Below are 22,647 nucleotides of genomic sequence, written 5' to 3' on the forward strand. Positions count from 1 at the left end.
GGCCATGTTGGAGTACCAAGGGTACCGTTGATGCTTCCGTGCCCACATGTTGCCTGGGTTTAAATGTGGAGTTCAGATACAATGACATGAATGCAAAGTTCAAATGTATCTGAATAATCTTATGGCAATGTCGCTTTTATGAAGTTAAGCCACGAGCTTGTTCTCAATTGTTGGGAGGTGAACCAACTAAAGTTCACATTTGGAACCTCCAATATGCAATGGAAGCCAGCCTCTGTATGTTTCTCACTACCCAGTAATCTTTTAATGTAATGCATTCAGCTTTCTTTGCAGTAAACTTGAAAGGTACCTTGATAATTGTTCAAAAAACCGAGAGATGCATTGAGTGTGGCAATTAAGCAACAAGAAGTGTTTCTTTACTTTACTTAATTTTAGGTGGCAATTAACAATTACCTTTCATGTGGAAATTTTCTGGGGGGGTGGGAGAGTGAGTGCCAGATTTCTGGTTGGGAATATTAGCTTCTATTTATCAGTGCTACACTCGAGCGATTCTTCGTTTGACTGGTGTCAAATGAATGACTATGGTTAGTGTGACGGTATCCCAGCTGTACATTTTATACTGAGAGCACTCATAAAACCCTTCTTGGCCAGTCTGTCCAATCTCTCATTAGTTGCTCATCTCATCAGACTGTATAATGGTGGAAATGTAACCCAATATGCTAAGGAAAGGAGAAACAAAACTTTGAGGCTCTCTCACTAGCCTTTATGCATATAACACATAATGTCAGAAATTTTATGGAAAAGTGTGATATCACTTAAGAAGTATTATTCTTGACCCGAGACTATATTGTTCAACGGAGTCAAACAAATCTGAAGCAATATTAAGCATTCACCTCCCCCACATTTAGCAGCTGTTGTATAAAGAATCAAAGGTTCTGCTCCTTTTCTCAAACACCTTTACAGACTCTGCACAAAACTCTCTCATCACGTCACCTGACACAAAGGCCACCTGAAGTCCCTTTACATATCAGTGTCAATTATTAGATACTTAACATAAATGAAACAACTAATTGGAATATCTCTTAACCCATTACTTAACACGCACCACCCTCACCCCAAAAGCATTTGTTTAAAGTTAGTTTATTTCAAGCATACAGCAGACAGTATTGTCTTTCTCTGCAGGACATATCACCATAAATAAAAATAGTCTCAATATCACCAGATGGGACAATGCAGTCAGTGGACATGAAAAGAGTATCTGAATTGAGAGTAAACGTCCATGTGATCTCTTGATGAGAGATTGAGCGTTTATAAAAATGTCAAATTCTGCAGCTGGTTACAATGTCATAACTTTTAATACATCGATATCAAAGGTTTTTCCACATTGTGAAGGGTAGTTAAAGTTACTGAGGTAAATATTGATCAGTTTAATAAGACAAAGGATGGGACATACCGGCTGTTCACGTCAGTGGGAAATTCAGATCCCATGCCGGTGCACGGGTTACCTGGCAACAAGGGAACAGGAACAACAGGAACTCCCGTTGACAATGGCGGGATCAGTCAATCCCGCTGGCGGGCCGCCGATAAATATGCGGCGGGGTGGTCGGTAAATCCCGCCCAGAGAGTTCAAACCTCAGGGGATACAAATTAAAAACGGGTAAACTAGAAGCACAAAGGTGATCCGCGTAGAATTTCTTTATTCTATGCGTTAAAAGAATTGTGAAGTACATGACCAAGGAAGATCATTGAAGGAGACGTATAAATGGGTTTCAAGCCAACTAGATGGGTCCTTGTTCAGAGATAGGATTGAGATCAACTAAAAAGAGATGGACTTGGGCCAAGCTACTTATTCTTGTCCCTAAATAGGTTGTTTCTGAAAATTAATTCTGCCGTCAAAAATATTGGGTGGGATTCACTGTCCCACCAGCCCTGTTTTCCAGCATGGCACCTCCCCGTCTCCGGCAGCGGGATTCTCCGTTCCCGCAGCTGACCAATGGGGCTTCCCATTGTGGGCCATCCCACGCTGTCAGGAAATGCGTGGGCGTGGGTGCACTGCCAGCGGGGCAAAGGAGCTCGCCGACGGAGAATCCCGCTGATCGAATATTGTGTGTAAAATTTATTGTGTTTATAAAAAGATTGTCAACAATACTTCTTACATGAAACTACATGTGCTATGTATTTTTAACCTTTGCAGATAAACCGGCTGATGGATTCATAGCAGCAAATGCTCTGGTGAGTATGGAAGCAAGGAACAGATAGGTTCATTGACGGACTAACATCTCATTCTCTCAAACAAAATGTGGAAGGTTGTGACCTCTTCAGATTAATTACTCTGTCTAGAGAACGTCTCTTATGGTTTGAAGTGTACAGTTGCAGCAGTTTGGTCTATCTTCAATTTCATGCTCTTTTGTTCCTCCCTCAATTTCTGCCTTTACCCTCCTGAAAGTACAAACATATGAAATATCAACAGAAGTAGGCAATTCTGGCCCTCGAGCCTGCTCCGTCTTTCAATACGAGAATGGCTGATCTGATGGTGGTTTGAGTTCCACATTCCCATCTACCCCTGATAATCTTTCGTTCCCATGCCCAACAAGAGTCTAGATGACTACCTCTGCCTTAACAATACTCAGTGACACCCTGCTCCGTCGCCCTCTGAGGCAGAGAGTTCCAAAGTCGCACAACCCTCAGAGAAAAAAATTCCCCTCATCACCGTCCTATAAGGGCAACCCATAATTTTAAACTGTGCCCCCTAGGTCTGGACTCGCCCACAAGAGGGAGCATCATTTCCACACCTATCTTGTCAATACCATTTACGATTTTATATACTTCAGTCAACTCACCCCTCACTATTCCAATCTCTAGTGCAAACAAGCCCAGCCTTTCCAATCTATCCTCATAAGACAATCCGCTCATTCCAGATATCAATCTGGTAAATAAAAACAAAATACTGAAGATGCTCAAAATCTAAAATAAAACAGACAATGCTGATTAAACTCAGCAGGTGTAACAGCATCTGTGGAGAGAGAAACAGAGATAATGCCGGGATTCTCCCCTACCCGGCGGGGTGGGGGGTCCTGGCGTAGGGGAGTGGCACCAACCACTCCGGCGTCGGGCCTCCCCAAAGGTGCGGAATTCTCCGCACCTTTAGGGGCTAGGCCCTCGCCGGAGTGGTTTCCACTCCGCCGGCCAGCGCCAAAACCAGCGCCAACGTCCTTTGGCGCTATGCCGCCTGGCGTCGGGGCTGGCCGAAAGGCCTTCGCCAGTCCACGCATGCGCCGATGCGTCAGCGGCCACTGACGTCACCACCGGCGCATGCGCAGTGGAAGGGGTCTATTCCGCCTCCGCCATGGTGGAGACCGTTGCAGAAGAAAAAGAGTGCCCCCTCGGCACTGGCCTGCCAGCCAATCGGTGGGCCCCGATCGCGGGCCAGGCCACCGTGGGGGCACCCCTCGGGGTCCGATCGCCCTGCACCCACCAGGACCCCGGGGGCCTGCTCGCTCCGCCAATCCCGCTGGCACCAGAAGTGCTCCAGTTCCCGCCGGCGGGAGAGGCCTGACAGCGGCGGGTCTTCGGCCCATTGCGGGCCGGAGAATCGCCGCGGGGGGCCCTCCGATTTGGGGGGGGGGCACGCCGATCAGCGGGGTGTGATTCCCGCTCCCGCCGATTCCCGGGTGGCGGAGAATTCCGGGCACAGCAGGGGCAGGATTTACTCCGGCCCCGGGCGATTCCCCAACCCTACGGGGGGTCGGAGAATTCCGCCCAATATTTCAAGCCTGTATGCCCTTCTACAGAACCCTAGTACACCTTTTCTGAACCACGTCCAAAGTATTTACGTTCATCCTTAACTAAGGAGACAATAACTGCACATAGTATTTGAGGAGCGGTCTCACCACTTCCCTGTATAACCGAAGCATAACATCCTTACTTTTATGTTCAATTCCTTTCATAATAAAGGATAGCTTTCCTGTCCCACCCTAATTAAATCTGTGGTGGGAAGGTCTATGGATGACCTTCCCACACCGCCACTAATTGAGGCCTTGAGTGGGAAATTAATGCTACCATTTATCAATTACATTGTTAAGGATTGCTAATGTCAATTACATTGTGAATGTTAAGGGAACCAGGTGATGGGTATTAATTGTCTTTGAGCACATATGAAATATGGGACAGCTGGAACACTGGATTGTGTGGGTGAAGAGCTGTGAGCTGTGAATAAAGACAGGAGAATTTGCTCTCCAGCAAATTCATGGCACATTAGCCCCTGATTGAAGTGCAGGTAAATATAGAGCTGCAGAGTCAGTATGAGGTTCAGGCCATTTTAGCCTCTGGGATCCTACTTGAATAAGTCAATGTCGACTCCCGTCTGAATCTGGTGTCAATGAAATCAGTTTGACAGATGGGAGTCGGAGGAGTCAGGTGGAAGAGAGTATCCAGGGACCTGACAAGAGTGCTCACACTGTACCATGCACGCAGTGGGGTGAGTGAGCAATCGATTACGGTCAGGAGACAGACCAAAGTCCAGGGTCCTAAGTTTCTTTGTGGGGCTGAGGAGAAATTCTACTCACTGTGAATGCACCTGTTTAAAATGGTGTGCAACACGTGGTCAATGCAAATCAGTCAGTAAGTGTCACTGAAATGCTGTAAGTATTTGAACGCCCCGCATGCCGGGGGGGGGGGGGGGGGCACACACCGACATGCCGGCCCCTGCCCTGGTCAGCTTTTATTTATACTCGGTTTTACGAGCTCCAGCTGAGTGAGCCCCACGTGGTGATCGATTATGGCTTCCCCATGGGTCTGTTAGAGGTTATGATAATGTGGTACAGCAAATTACAGCTGAACAGACTCCAGACACCCGTTGGTTGCCCGAAGAAACCAGCACAAACTGAACAGCCGAGGACAGAAAACCAGCCGTCCCCTTCCCCCGTCAGATGTAATGTTGGCATCTTCAGATACAAAATGGCACCAACTGCATAATATGGGCAGGCTTAGTGCCAAGTGAGATATTGGACATAACATGTAGATAGCAGATGAGGAACATATCAGCCAAAATCGAATGGCGGAGCAGTCTTGATGGGCCGAATGGCTGGATTCTGCTCCTATATCTTATGAACATTTCCTGTCAATGCGCCCTAACGAGACACAAGAAACTGAGAGATTGATTGCATTATATAAAGCAGCAGGATAAAAACTGTTGTATTACGAGGCAAGCGATGAGGTTGTGTCAAAGCACAGTGGTGATTTATTTAACGAAGAACGTCATATACAGATTAGTACAGCTACTACACAGGTCTAGTTCCCTCCACTCCCATACTCACTCTGACCAAGCCCCAAAACTCAGGTCCGTGCCCAAAATCCTGATGATAAGCTAAAGTTTGCGTGTTCCTTCTCCATAGGCTCTGAGCCGGTCACCTGGCCCACAAAGGATCGTCCCTTAAAGGGACAACGCTATCACACTGTCCAAATTGAAGTTAAAATCCGATGTTCTCAGCAATGTGGCCCCATTTAGGTTGACAAGGTATTACACTGAATTTCCTCCTTTTCCCCTGTTCTGAAGTGGATGCCAAGAGATTTAAATGACTTTGACCCCAGGAAATGGAACAGGGTCAGGAGCTCAGTTAAGAGTATGGAGGCCATAGACATTCCTTCTGTCCACTTCCCTTGAATGGAAAGGCTACAGTTTCATCTGCCTTTCAACGGCAGAGTCTTGCATTTATATAGTGCCGTTAACTGCTGAAAACATCCCAAGGGACTTCATAGGAGTGTAATTAAACAAAAAATGACACAAAACAAAAGGAGGTGGTATTAGAGGGATATCTAAAAGCTTTTCTTCTCTATCTTTCCGTGTTTTGTTTTAATTCTATTTTGATTCATTTTCTCCTTCCTTCAGCTCATTTCAACTTCTCACTTGAAATATTCATTCTCTTTGCTTTCCTTTAACTTTCTTGCCTTGAGATATTCCAGTACTTCCCCCACTAGCATCTTTCTTCACCTTACTCCTTCAAAATTTCCAGCAGTCTGCTGCTTTTCTCGCACACTCTCCCCTCCTGCTGCACATGCACTCGATCGCTCCACTAAATAAATAATAAATAGTTGTGAATACATGTCACATTTCAGCTGTCAGACAATTTACTGAGTGAAACCTAGCTGAATGCGAGAATACAATATCCAAGTGAAAACTCGATGCATTTTGTGCTAAAATTGATGGATTTAATATAAATTTATTGATTCAGAAGATGCTCCATTATTTTAGAGTCTATTGCTATACCATTGAAACGGTAAATTGTATATTGACAAAGAAAGCGGCTGCGTGTTATGGGGAGGTGAAAGGAGTTCAGTGTTGTGTTGTCCCCCCCATCCCCTCCGCCCCCTTTACAGTACACCAGGCATTAAGTGAGTTTTTCCAATCCCAATCCATTTGAAATGGTAGAGCAAGCCCCGGCAGGACAGGGGAGCAGCCAGCAAAGGGGACATTGTGAACATCTGGCAGCCCACTGCTTTTCTTCCAAATGGCTGCAAACCCGATACACTTGAGTGCAAGTTAGACCTCGCTTCCGAATTGCATTGAGCATTGTAAATTATTTTCCATTCCTTCTGCAAATCAATGAGAATGCTGCTTGAAACAGAAAAAATAAAAGCAGAAAGTTTGACCTGTGGCTTCTGTTGTCGAAGGAGCTGTCCTGCCAAAACAAAACTAGCAAAAAACAAACCATTATGAAGAATTATTGTTTTAAATAACCTTTGAAGATTTCTGCCTATTTTTTTTTACTGTGTTTTGTTCTCCCTAATGATCTCATTTGCAAAGTGAGTATTGGTGAGAACATGCTTGTAGCGACAGTGAGCGTGACCTCCCAAGGCGGCTGAATTAATAAAGGCTGAGATACCATTGTTAATGATTCGACTACAACAAGAAGTTATATTTATATAGCATCTTTGATGTGCTAGAGCATCTCAAAGTGTTTCACAGGAGCATTAGAAAACACAAGTATAGCACTGAGCCGCGTTAAGGATACATTAGATCAGAAAACCAAAAGCTTGGTCAAGGAGGCAGATCTGGTCTACACGTGACTCCAGACCCACAGCAATGTGGTTGACTCTTAAATGCTCTCAGGGATGGACAATAAATGCTGGTCCAGCCAGCGACACCCACATCCCATGAAAAAAAAAAGCCATGTGTTAAAGAAGAAAAGCGAAGTACAGAGGCAGTGAGGTGCAGGAAGGGAATTCCAGCGTTGAGCGCCTTGGCAACTGAGCGCTCCGACACCAATGGTAGAGCAGTTCAAATTGGGGATGCGCAAAAGACCAGATTTGATGAAAGCAATATAACTTCAGTTGTGTTAATTGAGCTACCACATTCTTTGACTCAGCACATCTGGAGTGTCAACATTTACTGCTGAGGTAAAGTGTTTGTAACGTAAGGAAGGAACTTTGCTGTAAGGGCAAATACAAGGAATTATAAATGTCACCAGATTAGTCACTCACAGTCCGTATGAGAAATCATGAGCACTAATCCTGAAATCAACTTTTATATTTGCACCAATGAACTACGATCCACTTCGAAACAACTTGCTTCACTGTTTCGCCTCATATGACACTCCATTTAGTTTGAATAAATGCCAATTTTTATATGTTAGACCTTTCACAAGTTAGTTAATGATTCACTATTTAAACTTAACTCAACTGTTATAATGTTGCAGCAAATATGTCAATAAGGCTTGGAAATATTTAATAATTCAGCCTTAAGTAACTTGTTTGGAAAAATCCTTATTATCCAGAAGTATATTCTCGTCAAAGTTTTGCAGCAGGATGATTTTAGTACTGAGGACACTGGTCTCATCTGTGCTTTGCCTGAGACGAAGGGGCCAAGAGGTTAACATTTCAGGTCAATAAACCGCGTTCTTTCTCCTCAATACCAAGCATTCACATTTATGGAGCGAGGACAGGGTGCTGTGGTTTTTATTATGTGCATCCTTTCTCAAAAATAAAGATGAGATTTAAAAATCAAAATCTAACACCACTCTGTTTCCCACAGAACACAAAGATAGCGTCAGAGCCGCCAGTTGTACCACCAGTGTCGGAGGACGATGACGAAGATGATGATGATGATGATGACAATGTGCCACCGCCAGTGATAGCACCGCGCCCAGAACACACAAAATCGGTCAGTGAAACTTGATTCTGGAGATATATCAGAGGCCAGCAAATGTTCTTGGTCGCAGGTTATAACATGAAGGAACAGTCCCAACCTGGTCAGTAATGCTTAGCCATGACCAACTTCATTAAAGGTTGAGTTCATCAGGAAGCTGTCAGTTGTAAATCCCTGAAGTAACAAAATTCAAATAAGAATGTGAGAAAAAGGAGCAGAGTTTGCAAGGGGATTGAAGTGTTAAAGTAGAGAAGTATTGCTATAGTTGTACTAGACATTGCCATCTAGATTTCCATCGCCAATTTTAGTCCCCTGATTTAAGGAGGGATATACTTGCATTGGAAGCAGTTCAGAGAAGATTCACTCGGCTGATTCCTGGAATGAGAAGTTGTATTATGAGGAAAGGTTGAACAGGTTGGACCTGTACTCACTGGAGAAGAATGAGCGGCGATCTTATTGAAATGTTTAAGATTCTGAGGGGGCTTGACACGGTAAGTGCTGGGAGGATGTTTCCTCTCATATGGGAATCTTGTAACGGGGGAACAGTTTCAAAATAGGGAGTCTGCCATTTCAGATGGAGATGAGGAGGAATTGCTTCTCCGAGTGTTGTCTATGGATTGCTCTTCCACAGTGGTGGCTGTGTCATTGAATATATTCATGGCTGAGTTGAACAGATTTTTGGTTGACAAGGGATACAAGGATTATGGGTGAATAGGCAAGAAAGTGGAGTTAAGGCCACAATCACATCAGCCAGGGTCTTACCAAATGGTAGAACAGGCTCGATGTTCTGCATAGCCTACTCTTGTTCCTATTTCTTCTGACCCTGAGTGTCGGTCTTGAATAGGTCATTTGGTACATTGGGTCTGTTCCCTCATTTATATAAGATTCTAATTGTGGCCTACAATTCTGCCTCCCTCCCAAACCTTTAACTCCCTTGTAGATCACAAATCTGACTAAATCAAAACCCAGCCTTGAGTATGTTCAATGACCCAGTCCTCGTTGCTCTCGGGAGCAAAGGATTCCAAAGATTAGTGATTCCCTTGAGAGAAAAAGTGCCACCTTAAATGGGATACTCCTTATTTTGAAACTCTGCCCCCTGGATGTAGATTCCCTCACAAGGGGAAATATTTGGTGGAATCATTCCCCCTCTGATGAGTGGTGGATGGGACATTGTCTTCTTCCCAACTAAACTGCAATAAGCTTGTAGCAGGAAAGCTTGCAGATGGCCTTCCAGCCCCACTGTCAATTGAGAACCTAAAGTGAGCAATTATTGTCCATTTAAGGGCATTATTCCACTGCCACAAGTATTAACACAACAGGGGGCTTCCCATGTGTGAAACATGACGAGCAAACCCAAGCTCCCAAGTGGGGAGTGTAGTTTACATAGAATTTACAGTGCAGAAGGAGGCCATTCGGCCCATCGAGTCTGCACCGGCTCTTGGAAAGAGCACCCTACCCAAGGTCAACACCTCCACCCTATCCCCATAACCCAGTAACCCCACTCAACACTAAGGGCAATTTTGGACACTCAGGGCAATTTATCATGGCCAATGCACCTAACCTGCACATCTTTGGACTGTGGGAGGAAACCGGAGCACCCGGAGGAAACCCACGCACACACGGGGAGGATGTGCAGACTCCGCACAGACAGTGATCCAAGCCGGAATCGAACCTGGGACCCTGGAGCTGTGAAGCAATTGCGCTATCCACAATGCTACCGTGCTGCCTAGTGATCTGTGTATGCATACAAGGGGTCAATGTAAATGCACTACAACTTATCAATCACTAGAGGGAGCATGGGAGATGTATAAATACAGACGACAGGAAGTCAGAGAAACTCTTCACAGGAACGGCAGCTGGTGAGCAGGCACAGACAGGCAGCTCAGATTTAACGTATTGTATAAGAACTGGAGAGAGAACAAACTCATACAAATAAAGCATCTACTTCAACTGTAAGACTTTATTCAGACACCAAGAATAATACAGGGAGGTTGCTTGTTCAAATCACTTATTACCTTATCGAGGGATCCAGCATCGGAAAGAGGAGCCTGCTGAGAGCCAGCCCCTTGTCAATTCCCTCCTCCCTCCCGAACCCCACCCTGTGAGCATGTTCCTTCCATTACTCACCTGTGGCTGGGTCCCTGCCCAATATGAGGCCTTGGCTGGGTAGAGGACCAGCAGTGACCACCACCTTCTCAGTGGCACTGCCAAGTACGGAAGAGACGCCAGCCTCAGATTGGCTGGCAGCTCTCAGTGGAAGGAACTTGCATCCCTGGTCTTTGATCCTGGAGGAAGGACCGCCACATGCCTGACAAGTGCCTGATTGGTACAGGATGTGGTACAGAGGGAGCCAGCTGGCGGCTAAGACCCCAACACCTCCATAAGACTCCGCCCATCCCCTCATAATCTACCCTGTTAAGTCCCCTCGGAATTTTGTGTTGGAATAAGATAATATCTCATTCTTCTAAACTCCAATGGGTATCGGCACAATTTGCTCAACCAGTTGTCATTAGACAACCTCCATCCCAACAATAAACCAAATGAACCTCATCTGAAATGCCTCCAATAAAAATATCCCTCCTTAAATAAGGAGACCAAAACTGTACACAACATTCCAGGAGTGGTCTCACCAGTGCCCTGGAGAGTTGTAGGAAGACTTCACTACTTTTACCTCCCTTGCAATAAAGGCCAACATTCTATTTACCTTCTTCATTACTTGCTGTACCTGCATGCTAACTTTCTGATTCATACACAAGGACACCCAGATCCCTCTCTACCGCAGCATTCTGCATTAAAGCAAAACTGCTTTTCCATTCTTCCGACCAGAGTGCACAACCTCCCATTTTTCCTCATTATACTCCATCGGTCAAACCTTTGCCCGCTCACTTAACCTATCTACATCCCCGTTCAGATTGTTTTTTCTCTCCTCATAACTTGCTTTCCTGCCTAACTTTGTATCTTCGGCAAATTTAGTTACTACGTGCTCAGTCCCTTCATCCAAGTTAATAATATAGAGCAGAATAAGTTGAGGGGCCAGCTCTGATCCATGTGGCACTCCGCTAGTTGTAGTTTGCCAACCGGCAAATAACCTATTTAACCTGAATCAGCCTTTATCCGGAATCTCTGGCCGTGATCTACCCGAATGGGAACAGAGTCCTCCCGTGGAGAGCATGTTTAGCCGGGTGTTTCTCGGCACTCAGAGCAGCAAGAAGCACCATGATACTGAACGCTCATTCCGCTCCCCGGAACTCCTCAGTGCAGAAGGAGATTATAACGCCATTTTTAAATGTCATCTTGATCTTCCAAACTCATCTCTAATGCTAGAACATTGGCAGTGCCAGCCTGGCACCATGGCAGTGCCCCTTCCAGACTGGAAGCACCACCTGGGTGCCATCCTGGCACTGGTGAAGTGCCCAGGTGGCACTACCCAGGTGGTACCAGCAGTGCCAGGGTGCCACCCTGCTGAAAGGGCATGCACCTGGAGTTCGCTGATCCCCTGAGAGATCCCCACAAGTGTCATTTCACCTGGTCCCCATTTGTGGAGACCAGCACTCATCCACCATCTCCAAAGGAAGAGGGTTAGATCCCACTACTTGAGCCGATGGTGGGAATGCATATTAGAGTGAGACTAGCTGCCTCACTCTAATATGCAGATTTGCTAAAAAGTGATCCTACCCATAATAGGTGGGATTCGTATCGCGATGTCTTGCGAGATTGCATTACATCTCATGAGGCGTGGCGAGCTGGGTAAATCCTGGAAGAGGGATCTCCTGGCATCTACCGGCCGCATCGGTGTAACACAGCTGGTAGGTTGCACCCTCTATTTCCTGTTAGTTAGCCAATCCTGTATCCATGCTAATCCATATCACCCTGAACACCATGAGCTCATAGCTCATTCAATAAGTGTTTATGTAGCACCTATTGAATGATGAACATTTTAGAAATCTACACAGATCATAGAATCCCTTGTACATCAGTACGTTATGTTTACAGTGAAACAAGAGCAATTGTCATGTACAATGCTGGAAATGACATAGCAATGTTATCACACAAATACTTAAAACACTTAGAAATTTTGCTTTGCACTACTTAACTTCCTTGGAACTATTTGAACTGGTTAACTGTCTCCTTTTAAAAATAGTGAAGAGAAATTTAGATGCAGCACAGAAGGCTGATCAAACCCCCACTTCAGTGTCTAAAGCGCATAATTTAAAATAACATGCCAATGTAGTACTAAAGAGAATGCTGCACTGTCTGACAAGCTATCTTTTAGGTCAAGCATTAAACTTACAACCCACCTGACATCCCTGATGGATATAAAAGATCCCGTGGCACCATTTGAAGAAGAGCAGAGGAGTTCTCCCAGTTTCCTGGCTCACATTAATTCCTCAACTAACACGTAAAACAAATTAATATGTCTAATATCTCATTGCTGTTTGCAAATTGGTGGCCACGTTTCCCTATAACATCGGCGCTAAAGGGGCTAGATTTTTCCGTGTCCCAGCCCTACCCCTAGGTGGTAACGGTTACTCATTGGGATCTTGACTGGGGCAAACCCTGTAATTAGCATGGAGCGAGGTCCTGTATCCAATTAAGACAATGGACAAGCTCAAAGCTGGAGGGCTCATTCGAGGCTGTCCACCTTCAGAAGAGCACCTGGCGAAAGTAAAAGATAAGGAACTGAGAGGGTGCTTCAACAGGAAGGCTCTCTCTCAGCCACATAGAAAAAAAAATAATTAAAGAACGAGAAAAGTCAATACACAATTGCTTTTACTTTGTTAGGGGTGCCCTACTATCGGGCAGCCTTTTGCAGCTCCCCCACCTCAGCCTATGGCTGGGTTCGGTTTAACCGTCCCTGTTGGTTCGGGAAACTGGAGGTCACTGGTCTGTCTTGGGTGTAGGCCCCGTTGCCAGTTCGCCGAACCTCTGTCAGCCAAAATAGCTGGAGTCAGGATACCAGCGACCGGCCTTGTAATTTTAGGGCAACACACGCCCCACTACTACAGTGTAAATCTGACTCTATTTCCAGTTTTCTCCAGCTTTGACAAAGAGTCATCCAGACTTGAAACGTTAGCTCCCTTTTCTCTCCACAGATGCTGTCAGGCCTGCTGAGATTGTCCAGTATTTCCTGTTTTTGTTTCAGATTCCAGCATCCGTAGTAATTTGCTTTTATGTTGTAATTGTCGGACCCTGTCTGCTTCCAGCGGAGGTGGTAGAGGCGGGCACGATAGCATCACTTAAGATGCATCTCGACAGATATATGAACAGGTGGGGAACAGAGGGAAGTAGATCCTTGGAAAATAGGCGACAGGTTTAGATAAAGGATTTGGATCGGCGCAGGCTGGGAGGGCCGAAGGGCCTGTTCCTGTGCTGTAACTTTCTTTGTTCTTATTCCTGACCCTGGGGAAAATTCAGTCCTACACTTAAAAAAGTATTGACTGGAGGTTTGGGATGTCCTGAGGGTTTGCAAGGAGCCACACATGTTTCTGTTACATCTGAACCATTGCTTACCAAACTTGCATCCATTGTATTCAGTGCTGGCCTATGCTATTGAAACAGTTAAATGTTGGCGACAATATGACTTAATAATGAGAAATGCAACCCGTTTTCTACACTCTGCTGTGCAAGAACACACCACCCAAGAATAAGACTGCATAATTTGATCTGAAAATGAGAATTTAAAATAAGATTTTCTCTTCCTCTTTCCCCAATTCATATTTTAATAACAGTCTTGATCTCTATTTCGTGCAATGTTGAAAAGGCTGAATAGGGACAGTAGGTTTGCTCTGACTCATTCCCATTGCAATCCAGGTCCTCCATTGTAGATGCAGGTGGTTTACTTCACTGTGACCCTTGGTAATTCTTCAGAAGGCTGTCTTTCCCTCAGTGAAGCAGCAGCTGAGTTGTTTCAGCTATCCGAGAGCTGAAAACACAGCTCATAAAAGGGAGGCTATCATCCAACCAACAGCGTCCTCTTGGAAACAAAAATAATCAAATTGTTCATTGACAGTGGGTTCGCCACCCGAGCTGCCAAGCTTCCAGCATGAAGATCTTTCTGCTACTGCTCCACGCAGGCAATCTTCCACCTCATCTCAAATCATTCTCTGCACATCACACCAGTGAAGAGGACAAATCTGCCAGTTTTTGTACTGTTTTAATCTGATTTCAGAGTTTTCATTTATTGCATGATCAAATTTTTGGACATTTTGAAATGGCTTCATGTACAATAACTATTAGCATGAAGTCAATGAAGTAAGTCTCCAGCAATTTTCCTAAATGTTTGAATTAAATTGAGAGAGCTAACTAAATGACTATTTTCCTTAACTATCTTGGAACCACAAGTTAAGGCATTGCCTAGTCACCAGCTCTTTGATTTCCTAGTCTTTTTTAAAATAAATTTAGAGTACCCAATTATTTTTTCCAATTAAGGGGCAATTTAGTGTGGCCAATCCACCTATCCTGCACATCTTTTGGGTTGTGGGGGCGAAACCCACGCAGACATGGGAAGAATGTGCAAACTCCACATGGACAGTGACCCAGGGCCGGGATTTGAACCCAGGTCCTCAGCGCCATAGGCAACAATGCTAACCACTGTGCCACCGTGCTGCCCTTTGATTTCCTAGTCTTAAGCAGCAACGGCTAGCAACTGAGTGGCCATTTAGCAAGATGTGATTGAGCCAGGACACTTTGGTATGGCAAAAGTAATGCGCGAGTTGACATGTGCCTCATTTCCTAGAGTATCTGCAATGGATTAAGGGCGTGGCTTTTCAATGCATCAGTTCTAGGGCACAAGTTTGCAGAAAATTCCGGGTTGGTGCAGTCTTTGATGTCATTCCTTTAACTAGTGTAACATGCTTTACACTATTAAGAAAAGATTTATGGATAGCGAATGAGTCAATTGTGATGAAGTACTGACTGTAATTCTATCCTGCAGATTTTTACCCGATCGGTGATTGAGCCGGTCATGCCAGTGGCTCCCACGAAAGAAGCGACAACCTCTCCGGTGACGACACCGCCTGAAAACATAACCAGTCTGAACAGTCAGCTTTGCAGGAACACTGACAAGCAGAGGAAGAAGTCCAAGATGACAGATGAAGAGATTCTTGAAAAATTAAGTATGTATTGAAAAATAAACTCTTTGATTCTAACTGAGCCCCTTTTTAGAGGTGATTTAAATCTATTTCTTCATATCATTCCTGAAGATCTGCTGGACACAACTTTATATTCACATTTTCCATGGGCTGAATTTTGCTGAGGTATAGCTCGCCTCCCCTCCCCCCTCCCCACTACCAAAGTTGGTTTCAAAATGGCCGACTTTAAAAAAAGGCGCCCCCCCCTCATCTCACGCAGCAATAACACACAAGATCTTGTGGTGACGAGCAGAAAGTGGGACTTTCACCCCCGAGTGTGAGGAGGTCCCGTCCATGAGGGCTGCCAGTCAATCTGATTGGCCGGCTGATCTCAGTCTCGGCAACAGCCGAGCTCTGTAGTTTGCACTGCCGCCAGACTGTAAACATTCCCAGATGGAAGAGCGATGGACCTCGGGCGAAGGTAGATCCTAGGCTTTTAGGGTTGATAAGAATCAGGCATCCCAGTGAGGGGACTGGGGAGGCACAAAAGGGGGGTGCTATCATTTTGGGGCATGGGGGGGTCATCCAATGTGCACAGGGCACAAACGGAATGACATGCCCCACTTCCTTCCTGCTGGTGAATTGAGGATTAAAAAAATGGCCAGTCCACTTCTGTGTCCCCTGCCCCCATATCATGGGCAGCTTAATATTCAAGTCAATTGGTTTGTTATCAAGCTTATTTGCTCATTTTTTTTTTAATGGAGGCAGGCTGGCCTATTTCAGCACTTGGCTGCCTCCCATTTTTTAGTGACTAAGTGAGGAATGGGTGGGAAGAAAGCGTGCTGGATACCAGTCAAAGTGTACATGCCCAACTGCACCCCCCTCACGCCCACTTCCACTGAAAGCGCACCTGACAGGGGACCATAAAAATCCAGCCCCACGTCACAGAAGATTTGTTGGAGAGAATTGAAACAAAGGAGGCGGCGAATGTGACAAATCTGTCTCTTTAATATTCAAGCTTCAATTAGAAGAAAGTTGTCCTCCTCGTCGAAAAAGATGCTTTTGAAATGTCCGACGTGTTATGCTCCCAATATCTTAATGTGACTTTTGTTTCAGGAAGCATAGTAAGCGTGGGTGATCCCAAAAAGAAATACACAAGATTTGAAAAGATCGGGCAGGGGTAGGTGCAAGTCTTTTTATTAACTGAAAAATGGCCACTCTTTTAATCTGAAGCTGTGCTGCCATATGGGGAAATGCAGTATGTGGCACCAACCATATCTGTCAGGATGTCCTTCTGCATTCCCTTCGGAACTCATGACTGTGGCTAGTTATTTTGGACTTGGTTTTGGTCCTGAAAAGCAGGCTCTGCTGATAGCTGTTATAAGACCATAAGACATAGGAGCAGAATTAGGCCACTCACAGAATTTGAATAAACAGCAAGCCACCTTCGAGCCATTCTGTATAATGCACTGTCAGCATCAGTCAATATGGCTGATCTTAGGTGGGATTATCTCCCTAAATACTTCTGTACATTCATTTGCCCCTCTGAGTTTGAACTATTGATTGTTATTCCCCCACTCCCAAATCCTCTCACCCCACTGTCAATTATTTGCCACAATTGGTGCTGTATTCTACATTCAACAACATATAGTACCGCCACTCATTCAAGGACGGCATGGCGGCACAGTGGTTAGCAATGCTGCCTCACAGTGCCAGGGACCCGGGTTCAATTCTGGCTTTGGGTGATTATCTGTGTGGAGTTTTCACCTTCTCCCCCTGTCTGCGTGGGTTTCTTCCAGGCGTTCCGGTTTCCTCCCACAGTCCAAAGCTGTGCAGGTTAGGTGGATTGGCCATGTTAAATTGGCGCTTAATGTCCAAAAGGTTAGGTGGGGCTACAGGTTTTGAGGGGGGGGGGGGGTGCATACGCCTAGGTAGGATGCTTCTTGGGAGGGCCGGTGCAGACTCAATGGGCCGAATGGCCTGCTTCTGCACTGTACTGATTCTATGAAGGAAAACTGAAGCTTCATTACTGTGAATATTATCTGTAAATGTGGGCAGTGCCCTCAGACTGTGTCAGACAGTTGGCACATATTCTGGTTACAATCATTATCAGGTTGCCTGACCTGACCAATTAGCCACCAGGGTTGGTGTTGTTGACTGTTAATGGGAATGAAGGACATGCTTGTGGAAGTGGAAGGTTGATCTACTCACAATCCACAGATGTTCAATAACATACTTCTATGCAACAGCTTGAATATTCCAAGAGCCATAGTTTAATTAGATACACTCTATGGCAACTTGGGTAGTTCCTGCAAAGTGCTTATGAGTCTGATTGATTACAGAAAACTTGGAGATGGCTTCTGATGACAGTCTGAGAAATTTTCTGTATAATTTTGAGAAAGGAAACCAACAGGGTTTATCGATATATTTAAATTTGTAAGAATTAGCCTTTCATTATTGGACAGTGAGCGCAAGGATAAATGGTGAGACACTAGAATACGCGTGTCAAATAATCTTAGTGAATATTACTGTAAATTTAGTTGACATATCAACAAAGAGAGTAAGTTTTAGAATGTCACGTTTGTATCTTCTATAATTGATAAACTTGCAGACTTTGTTGCATGCAAGAAATGTACAACTTCAATTTGTTCCAATTTAGTCTCCCACAGGATTTATTCAATGTGTTTTGCACTTGCTTTACACCTCAGATATGGGCTCAGCTGATATATGATGGGATAAAGTCTCCTTTGTCTACTGGCTGTAAAGATTTTTATCTGAAATGAACTTGTTCCTGGATGCATAGACTCATAGCACAAAACTAGCCCTCATTTTCGAATAAGTGGCACACAACAGAAGTGGGAAATGCAAAATTGTTACCCTGATTAAATTGAAACACTTCCTTGGGGAGTAGCTCTACTCTACATCTAACTCAATGGAAAATGTTTAATTCACTGTGATGAGCACAAGATCATAGTACACTGTATTGTACATTGAACTCTTATGAGGAAACCATTATATCATTTGCCTTCCATCACATTCAGAAAGATACTTGTGTTTTGAAATAACTTCCATATTCCAGATAATTAAGGAAAGATGGCTTGACCTGAATGGAAATGTTTGATGTGAAATCCTTCAATCAGCCTCAGCTTCACTCTGGTGGAACATCACATTCGTGGTGTCTCTTTGTGTTGCCAATGCTGGGAATTGCTAGACAAATGTCTGTTCCCAGGCTATCTGTACCAGTTGATACAGAGAGGGGTAAAATGTTGAAAAGTAACTATTTGTAGGGTCATGGGGTTAAACTGAATTCCCTGTAGTTGCTGGGTTTATCTTTACAATCCTTTTTTAGAATAAGGTACATTTGCAATTCTCCAGTCCTCTAGCACCACCCTTTAAATATTGTTGGAGCTTCACTCTTTCATCAAGGTGGAGAATAAGCACATGGCACCTGCTAATTGTATATTGTTCTGCTTTTCTGATTTTAAAATCCGCAAATTGTAGTTTTAAAAGTTAGGCGAGCAGTAATATACCATGACTTTCTCCATAAAAGGAAAATTTTAGCTGCTTATCCCTGCTTTCTCCTAGACTGTAGACGTTTGGGTGACACTTGCCTTTAATGCATTCGTTTAATAACCTCAGCCTGACTTTTGCTGCTTAATTGTTCATTAATCTATCTGCTAGCCCTGTCGCAAGTCTTTTTCCCCCTATAAATGTTCCATTTTGCATGTTTGCTCTGCTTGAATGTACATAATTGTCTGTAGGTTGACAGAATTCCAAGATGAAATATTTCATACAATGTTCTGGCCTGCTGAGTTCAATTGAAATTGTGCCTTAAATCAGTCCTGAGCCTTTTGCTTCTCGCATGTCGAAAAATGTTCGATTATTGATTCTTCCCAGGTGTTTTTTGTGCTCATCATGGCAACAGATTTTAATTTTCCAGAGGAGAGGGTAAAAGGAAATAGTTAAAACCGATGGGATCTTCTGCTTCTAGTCATCGTAAAAGAAGCTCCTTTCCGCTTCTGCAGTCTCTAATGACACTTGATGTTATGTTTACCATTCAAATTACGCCACTGATCTGAGACAACCTTCCCGATTGCTTTCATAGAATTTACAGTGCAGAAGGAGGCCATTCGGCCCATCAAGTCTGCACCAGACCTGGTAAGATCACCCAACCTAAGCCACACCTCCACCCTATCCCCGTAATCCCACCTTACCTTTTTGGACTCTAAGGGCAATTTAGCATGGGCCAGCCCACCTAACCTGCATATCTTTGGACTGTGGGAGGAAACTGGAGCACCCGGAGGAAACCCACGCAGACACGGGGAGAATATGCAGACTCCGCACAGACAGTGACCCAAGCCAGGAATCGAACCTGGGACCCTAGTGCTGTGAAGCACTGTGCTAACCTCTGTGCTACCGTGCTGCCTTGCCGAGCTTTGACCTGCTCTGTAAGGCCTTTCAATCTCAGTTCTCCGAACAAAGATTCACGCAAATGGCTCCAACGGTGAGGGACCTCAGTTCCGTAGGCAGATTGGAGAAGTTCAAACTGTTTCTCTCACAGATGAGACGGTTGAGAGGAGATTTAATCAAAGTATTCAAAATCTTTAAGGGTCAGGAGAAACTCCTCCTGGGTGGAAGGCTGAAGAGGAGGAGAGGGCACAGATTTAAGGTAATTGGCAAAAGAAACAATGAGACGGGAGGAGACTTTTCTTTCCACAAAGTAAGCTTGGTTGATATCTGGAATTCGCTGCGTGAGAGTGTGACAGTGGCAAATCCAATTGAGGGAAATGGATTGTCATCTGAAATGGAAGAATGCAGGATTATGGGGAAAGGGCGGGGGGGAGTGGGAAGGGAAGACAAGGTGCATTACTCTTTCAGAGAGCCAGCACAGAAATGACAGGCCAATTGACCGTCTCTCTGCTTTGATAGTTGTGTGATTAAATGGCTGGAAAGCTTTGCGTGGAACAAAATCCCACGGACACCCAGCCAAACATTTGGAGGACCAGTCTGCCTTTGTCAGGGCAGAAAGCCACAACAGGATTTAATGGTTGTCAGCATGTTAACTGCCTGAGTTTGTGGATTCCCCCCCCCCCCCCCCCCCCCCCCCCAAAAAAAATCTGGGAGGATGTCCCACATCTCAGAATAGCCAGCTAATTGGGTGACTCTAAATTTTGAGTACCCAATTATTATTATTTTCCAATTGAGGGGCAATTTAGCGTTTGCCGATCCACCTACCGTCCACATCTTTGGGTTGTGGGGGTGAAACAGTGATCCAGGGCCGGGATTCGAACCCGGGTCCTCAGCACTGTAGGCAGCTGTGCTAACCACTGCGCCACGTGCCACCCAGTGCCCCCACCCCCCCAGATGAACAATCGCCAAGTGCCTCCCCCTTCATGTCCTCCCCTTCATGTTCTCGCCTCCTTCATGGCCATGCCCCCTTTCAGTCCCCGCCCAACCTGCCACCTCGGCTCTGCCCTAACATGTTCCCGCCCCGGGATCTCCGGTGGCCTCCAAGCCCTCGGCGTGGTCATCACATTCGGTCCTCAATGGTGGAGACCATTAGTGATTCCCGTCAGCCTCACAGTGGACCAGCGAAGGTGAGGTACCAGGAGCCAGAAGAATCCGGCTTCAAATGAACATGGCATATTTGCATGCAGGTTTAAATATGGTGATCCATTTCACGCCCAGCGAAGAAGTGAACCAAATTTCGACAACAGCAGCAGGCTGCGAGCATTGCGCTACTTTCGTCACCCAGCGCAGAGTCAGTTTCGGGGTTAGGGGCGTTCCCACTATTTTCCCGACACAGCAGGATGTGCACCAGGTGCAACATGGCCACAGAACCACCCCCAGTCTGTCTCCTTGCATTGATAAAGGAAATGCTGTGGAGGCTATAATGAGTTTCAAAAGGCATTTGATAAGGAGTAGTATTGAAAGCTTGCTGATAAGATAAGGCAACGTGATATTAAAGAGTGTGACATCATGGATAGGTCATTGGCCAAAGAACAAAAACAGAGAATTTTTCAAAAATTGTTTTGCAGGAGGTGGGCACCGCTGGTTAGGCCAGCATTTATTGCCTATCCCTAATTTGCCATGAAGGTGGTGGTGAACCACTGGAATCCATGTGGTGTAGGCACATAGCGCTGTTAAGAAGGGAGTTTCAGGATTTTCACCCAGAGCCAGTGAAGGACACAGTTCCAAGTCAGGATCCTGAGTTACTTGGAGGGGAACTTGCAGGTGATGGTGGTCCCATGTATCTACTACCTTTGTCCTTCTTAATAATGGCAAGCGGAGATGTTTTAAACTGGACGGAGGTAAATTGAGACATTACCTAAGGGATCAGAATTGATACCTTTCATTGTGTTTCTCAGCATAAATAAATGACTTTCTGGGTGAAATGTCAAAATTTGCACCAATAAAGGAAGGGTAATTAGAAATAAAAAAGGAAAATCCGGGCCTGGTAGCTTCTGTGGAGAAAGAAACAGAGTTGACAGGCAAGATTCTCATTCGGCCAGTGGCGAAATCGAAAGGCGATTGGGCAGAGAATCGGTTTTGACAGCGAAATTGCAGCGAGCGCCGGATTCACGGCAAGTACCAATTCCCCGGTGCCTCGACGGCGGCATCAATGCTTTGCACTCTGCACATACAGTAAACGCCGTTTGCGTATCAGTAGCGGGCCAGGCCCAGTATTCTCCGGGGCCTCCGCGATTCTCCGCCTCCACCGGGGAAATTCCTGATGCAGAGTAAACACTACAAAGACACCCTGAAAGTCTCCCAGGGCAGATCAAAGGCTGGGAATCATATGGCAGTAACTCACCTCCTCACGCCCCAAAGCCTGTCTATACCATCTACAAGGCACAAGTCAGGCGTGTGATGGAATACTCTCCATTTGCCTCGATGAATGAAGCTCCAACAGCACTCAAGCTCGACATCATCCAGGACAAAGCAACCCGCTTGATTGCTCCCCATTCCATAAACATTCAAACCCTCTACCACCGGCAAACAGCGGGAGCCGTGTGTGCCATCTACAAGATGCACTGCAGTAACTCACCAAGATTCCTTAGACCGCATCTTCCAAACCCACAATCACTATAATCTAGAAGGACACGAACAGCAGATACCTGGGGACACCATCACTCGCCATCCTGACTTGGAAATATATCGCTGTTCCTTCACTGTCGCTAAGAAATAAATCCTGGAACTCCCTCCCTAACAGCACAGTGGGTGTACCTACGCCTTAAGGACTGCAGCGGTTCAAGAAGGCAACTCACTGCCACTTTCTGAAAGTCAACTAGAGGTGGGCAACAAATGCTGGCCTAGACAGCGATGCCCACATCCCATAAATGAATAAAAATAAATAAATGCACCATCCCCACCAACACTTGGGAATCTCTGGGAAAAAAGCATCCTCTAAGATGCCAATCACCGTTAGCGTTATAGGGTGGAGCCTTCTGAGGAAAAGCATAAACAGTGGAAAGA

The 22,647-nt window shown here is 45.3% G+C and overlaps 1 protein-coding gene across 7 annotated transcripts in view; it reads left to right on the forward strand.

Annotated features, from left to right (window-relative positions):
- LOC119952389 (serine/threonine-protein kinase PAK 3) overlaps positions 1–22,647 on the forward strand; it is a 264,771-nt gene that overhangs the window by 198,235 nt on the left and 43,889 nt on the right. For all 7 annotated transcript variants that reach the window (XM_038776101.1, XM_038776100.1, XM_038776099.1 and 4 more), the window contains 4 exons: positions 2,153–2,190; positions 7,988–8,116; positions 15,036–15,216; positions 16,288–16,351. In XM_038776101.1, the coding sequence (XP_038632029.1) occupies positions 2,153–2,190; positions 7,988–8,116; positions 15,036–15,216; positions 16,288–16,351 (412 nt within the window). The remainder of the gene's footprint in view (positions 1–2,152; positions 2,191–7,987; positions 8,117–15,035; positions 15,217–16,287; positions 16,352–22,647) is intronic.

This window comes from Scyliorhinus canicula, chromosome 17 (genome assembly GCF_902713615.1).
Source record: "Scyliorhinus canicula chromosome 17, sScyCan1.1, whole genome shotgun sequence".
In the NCBI taxonomy this organism is placed as follows: domain Eukaryota; kingdom Metazoa; phylum Chordata; class Chondrichthyes; order Carcharhiniformes; family Scyliorhinidae; genus Scyliorhinus; species Scyliorhinus canicula.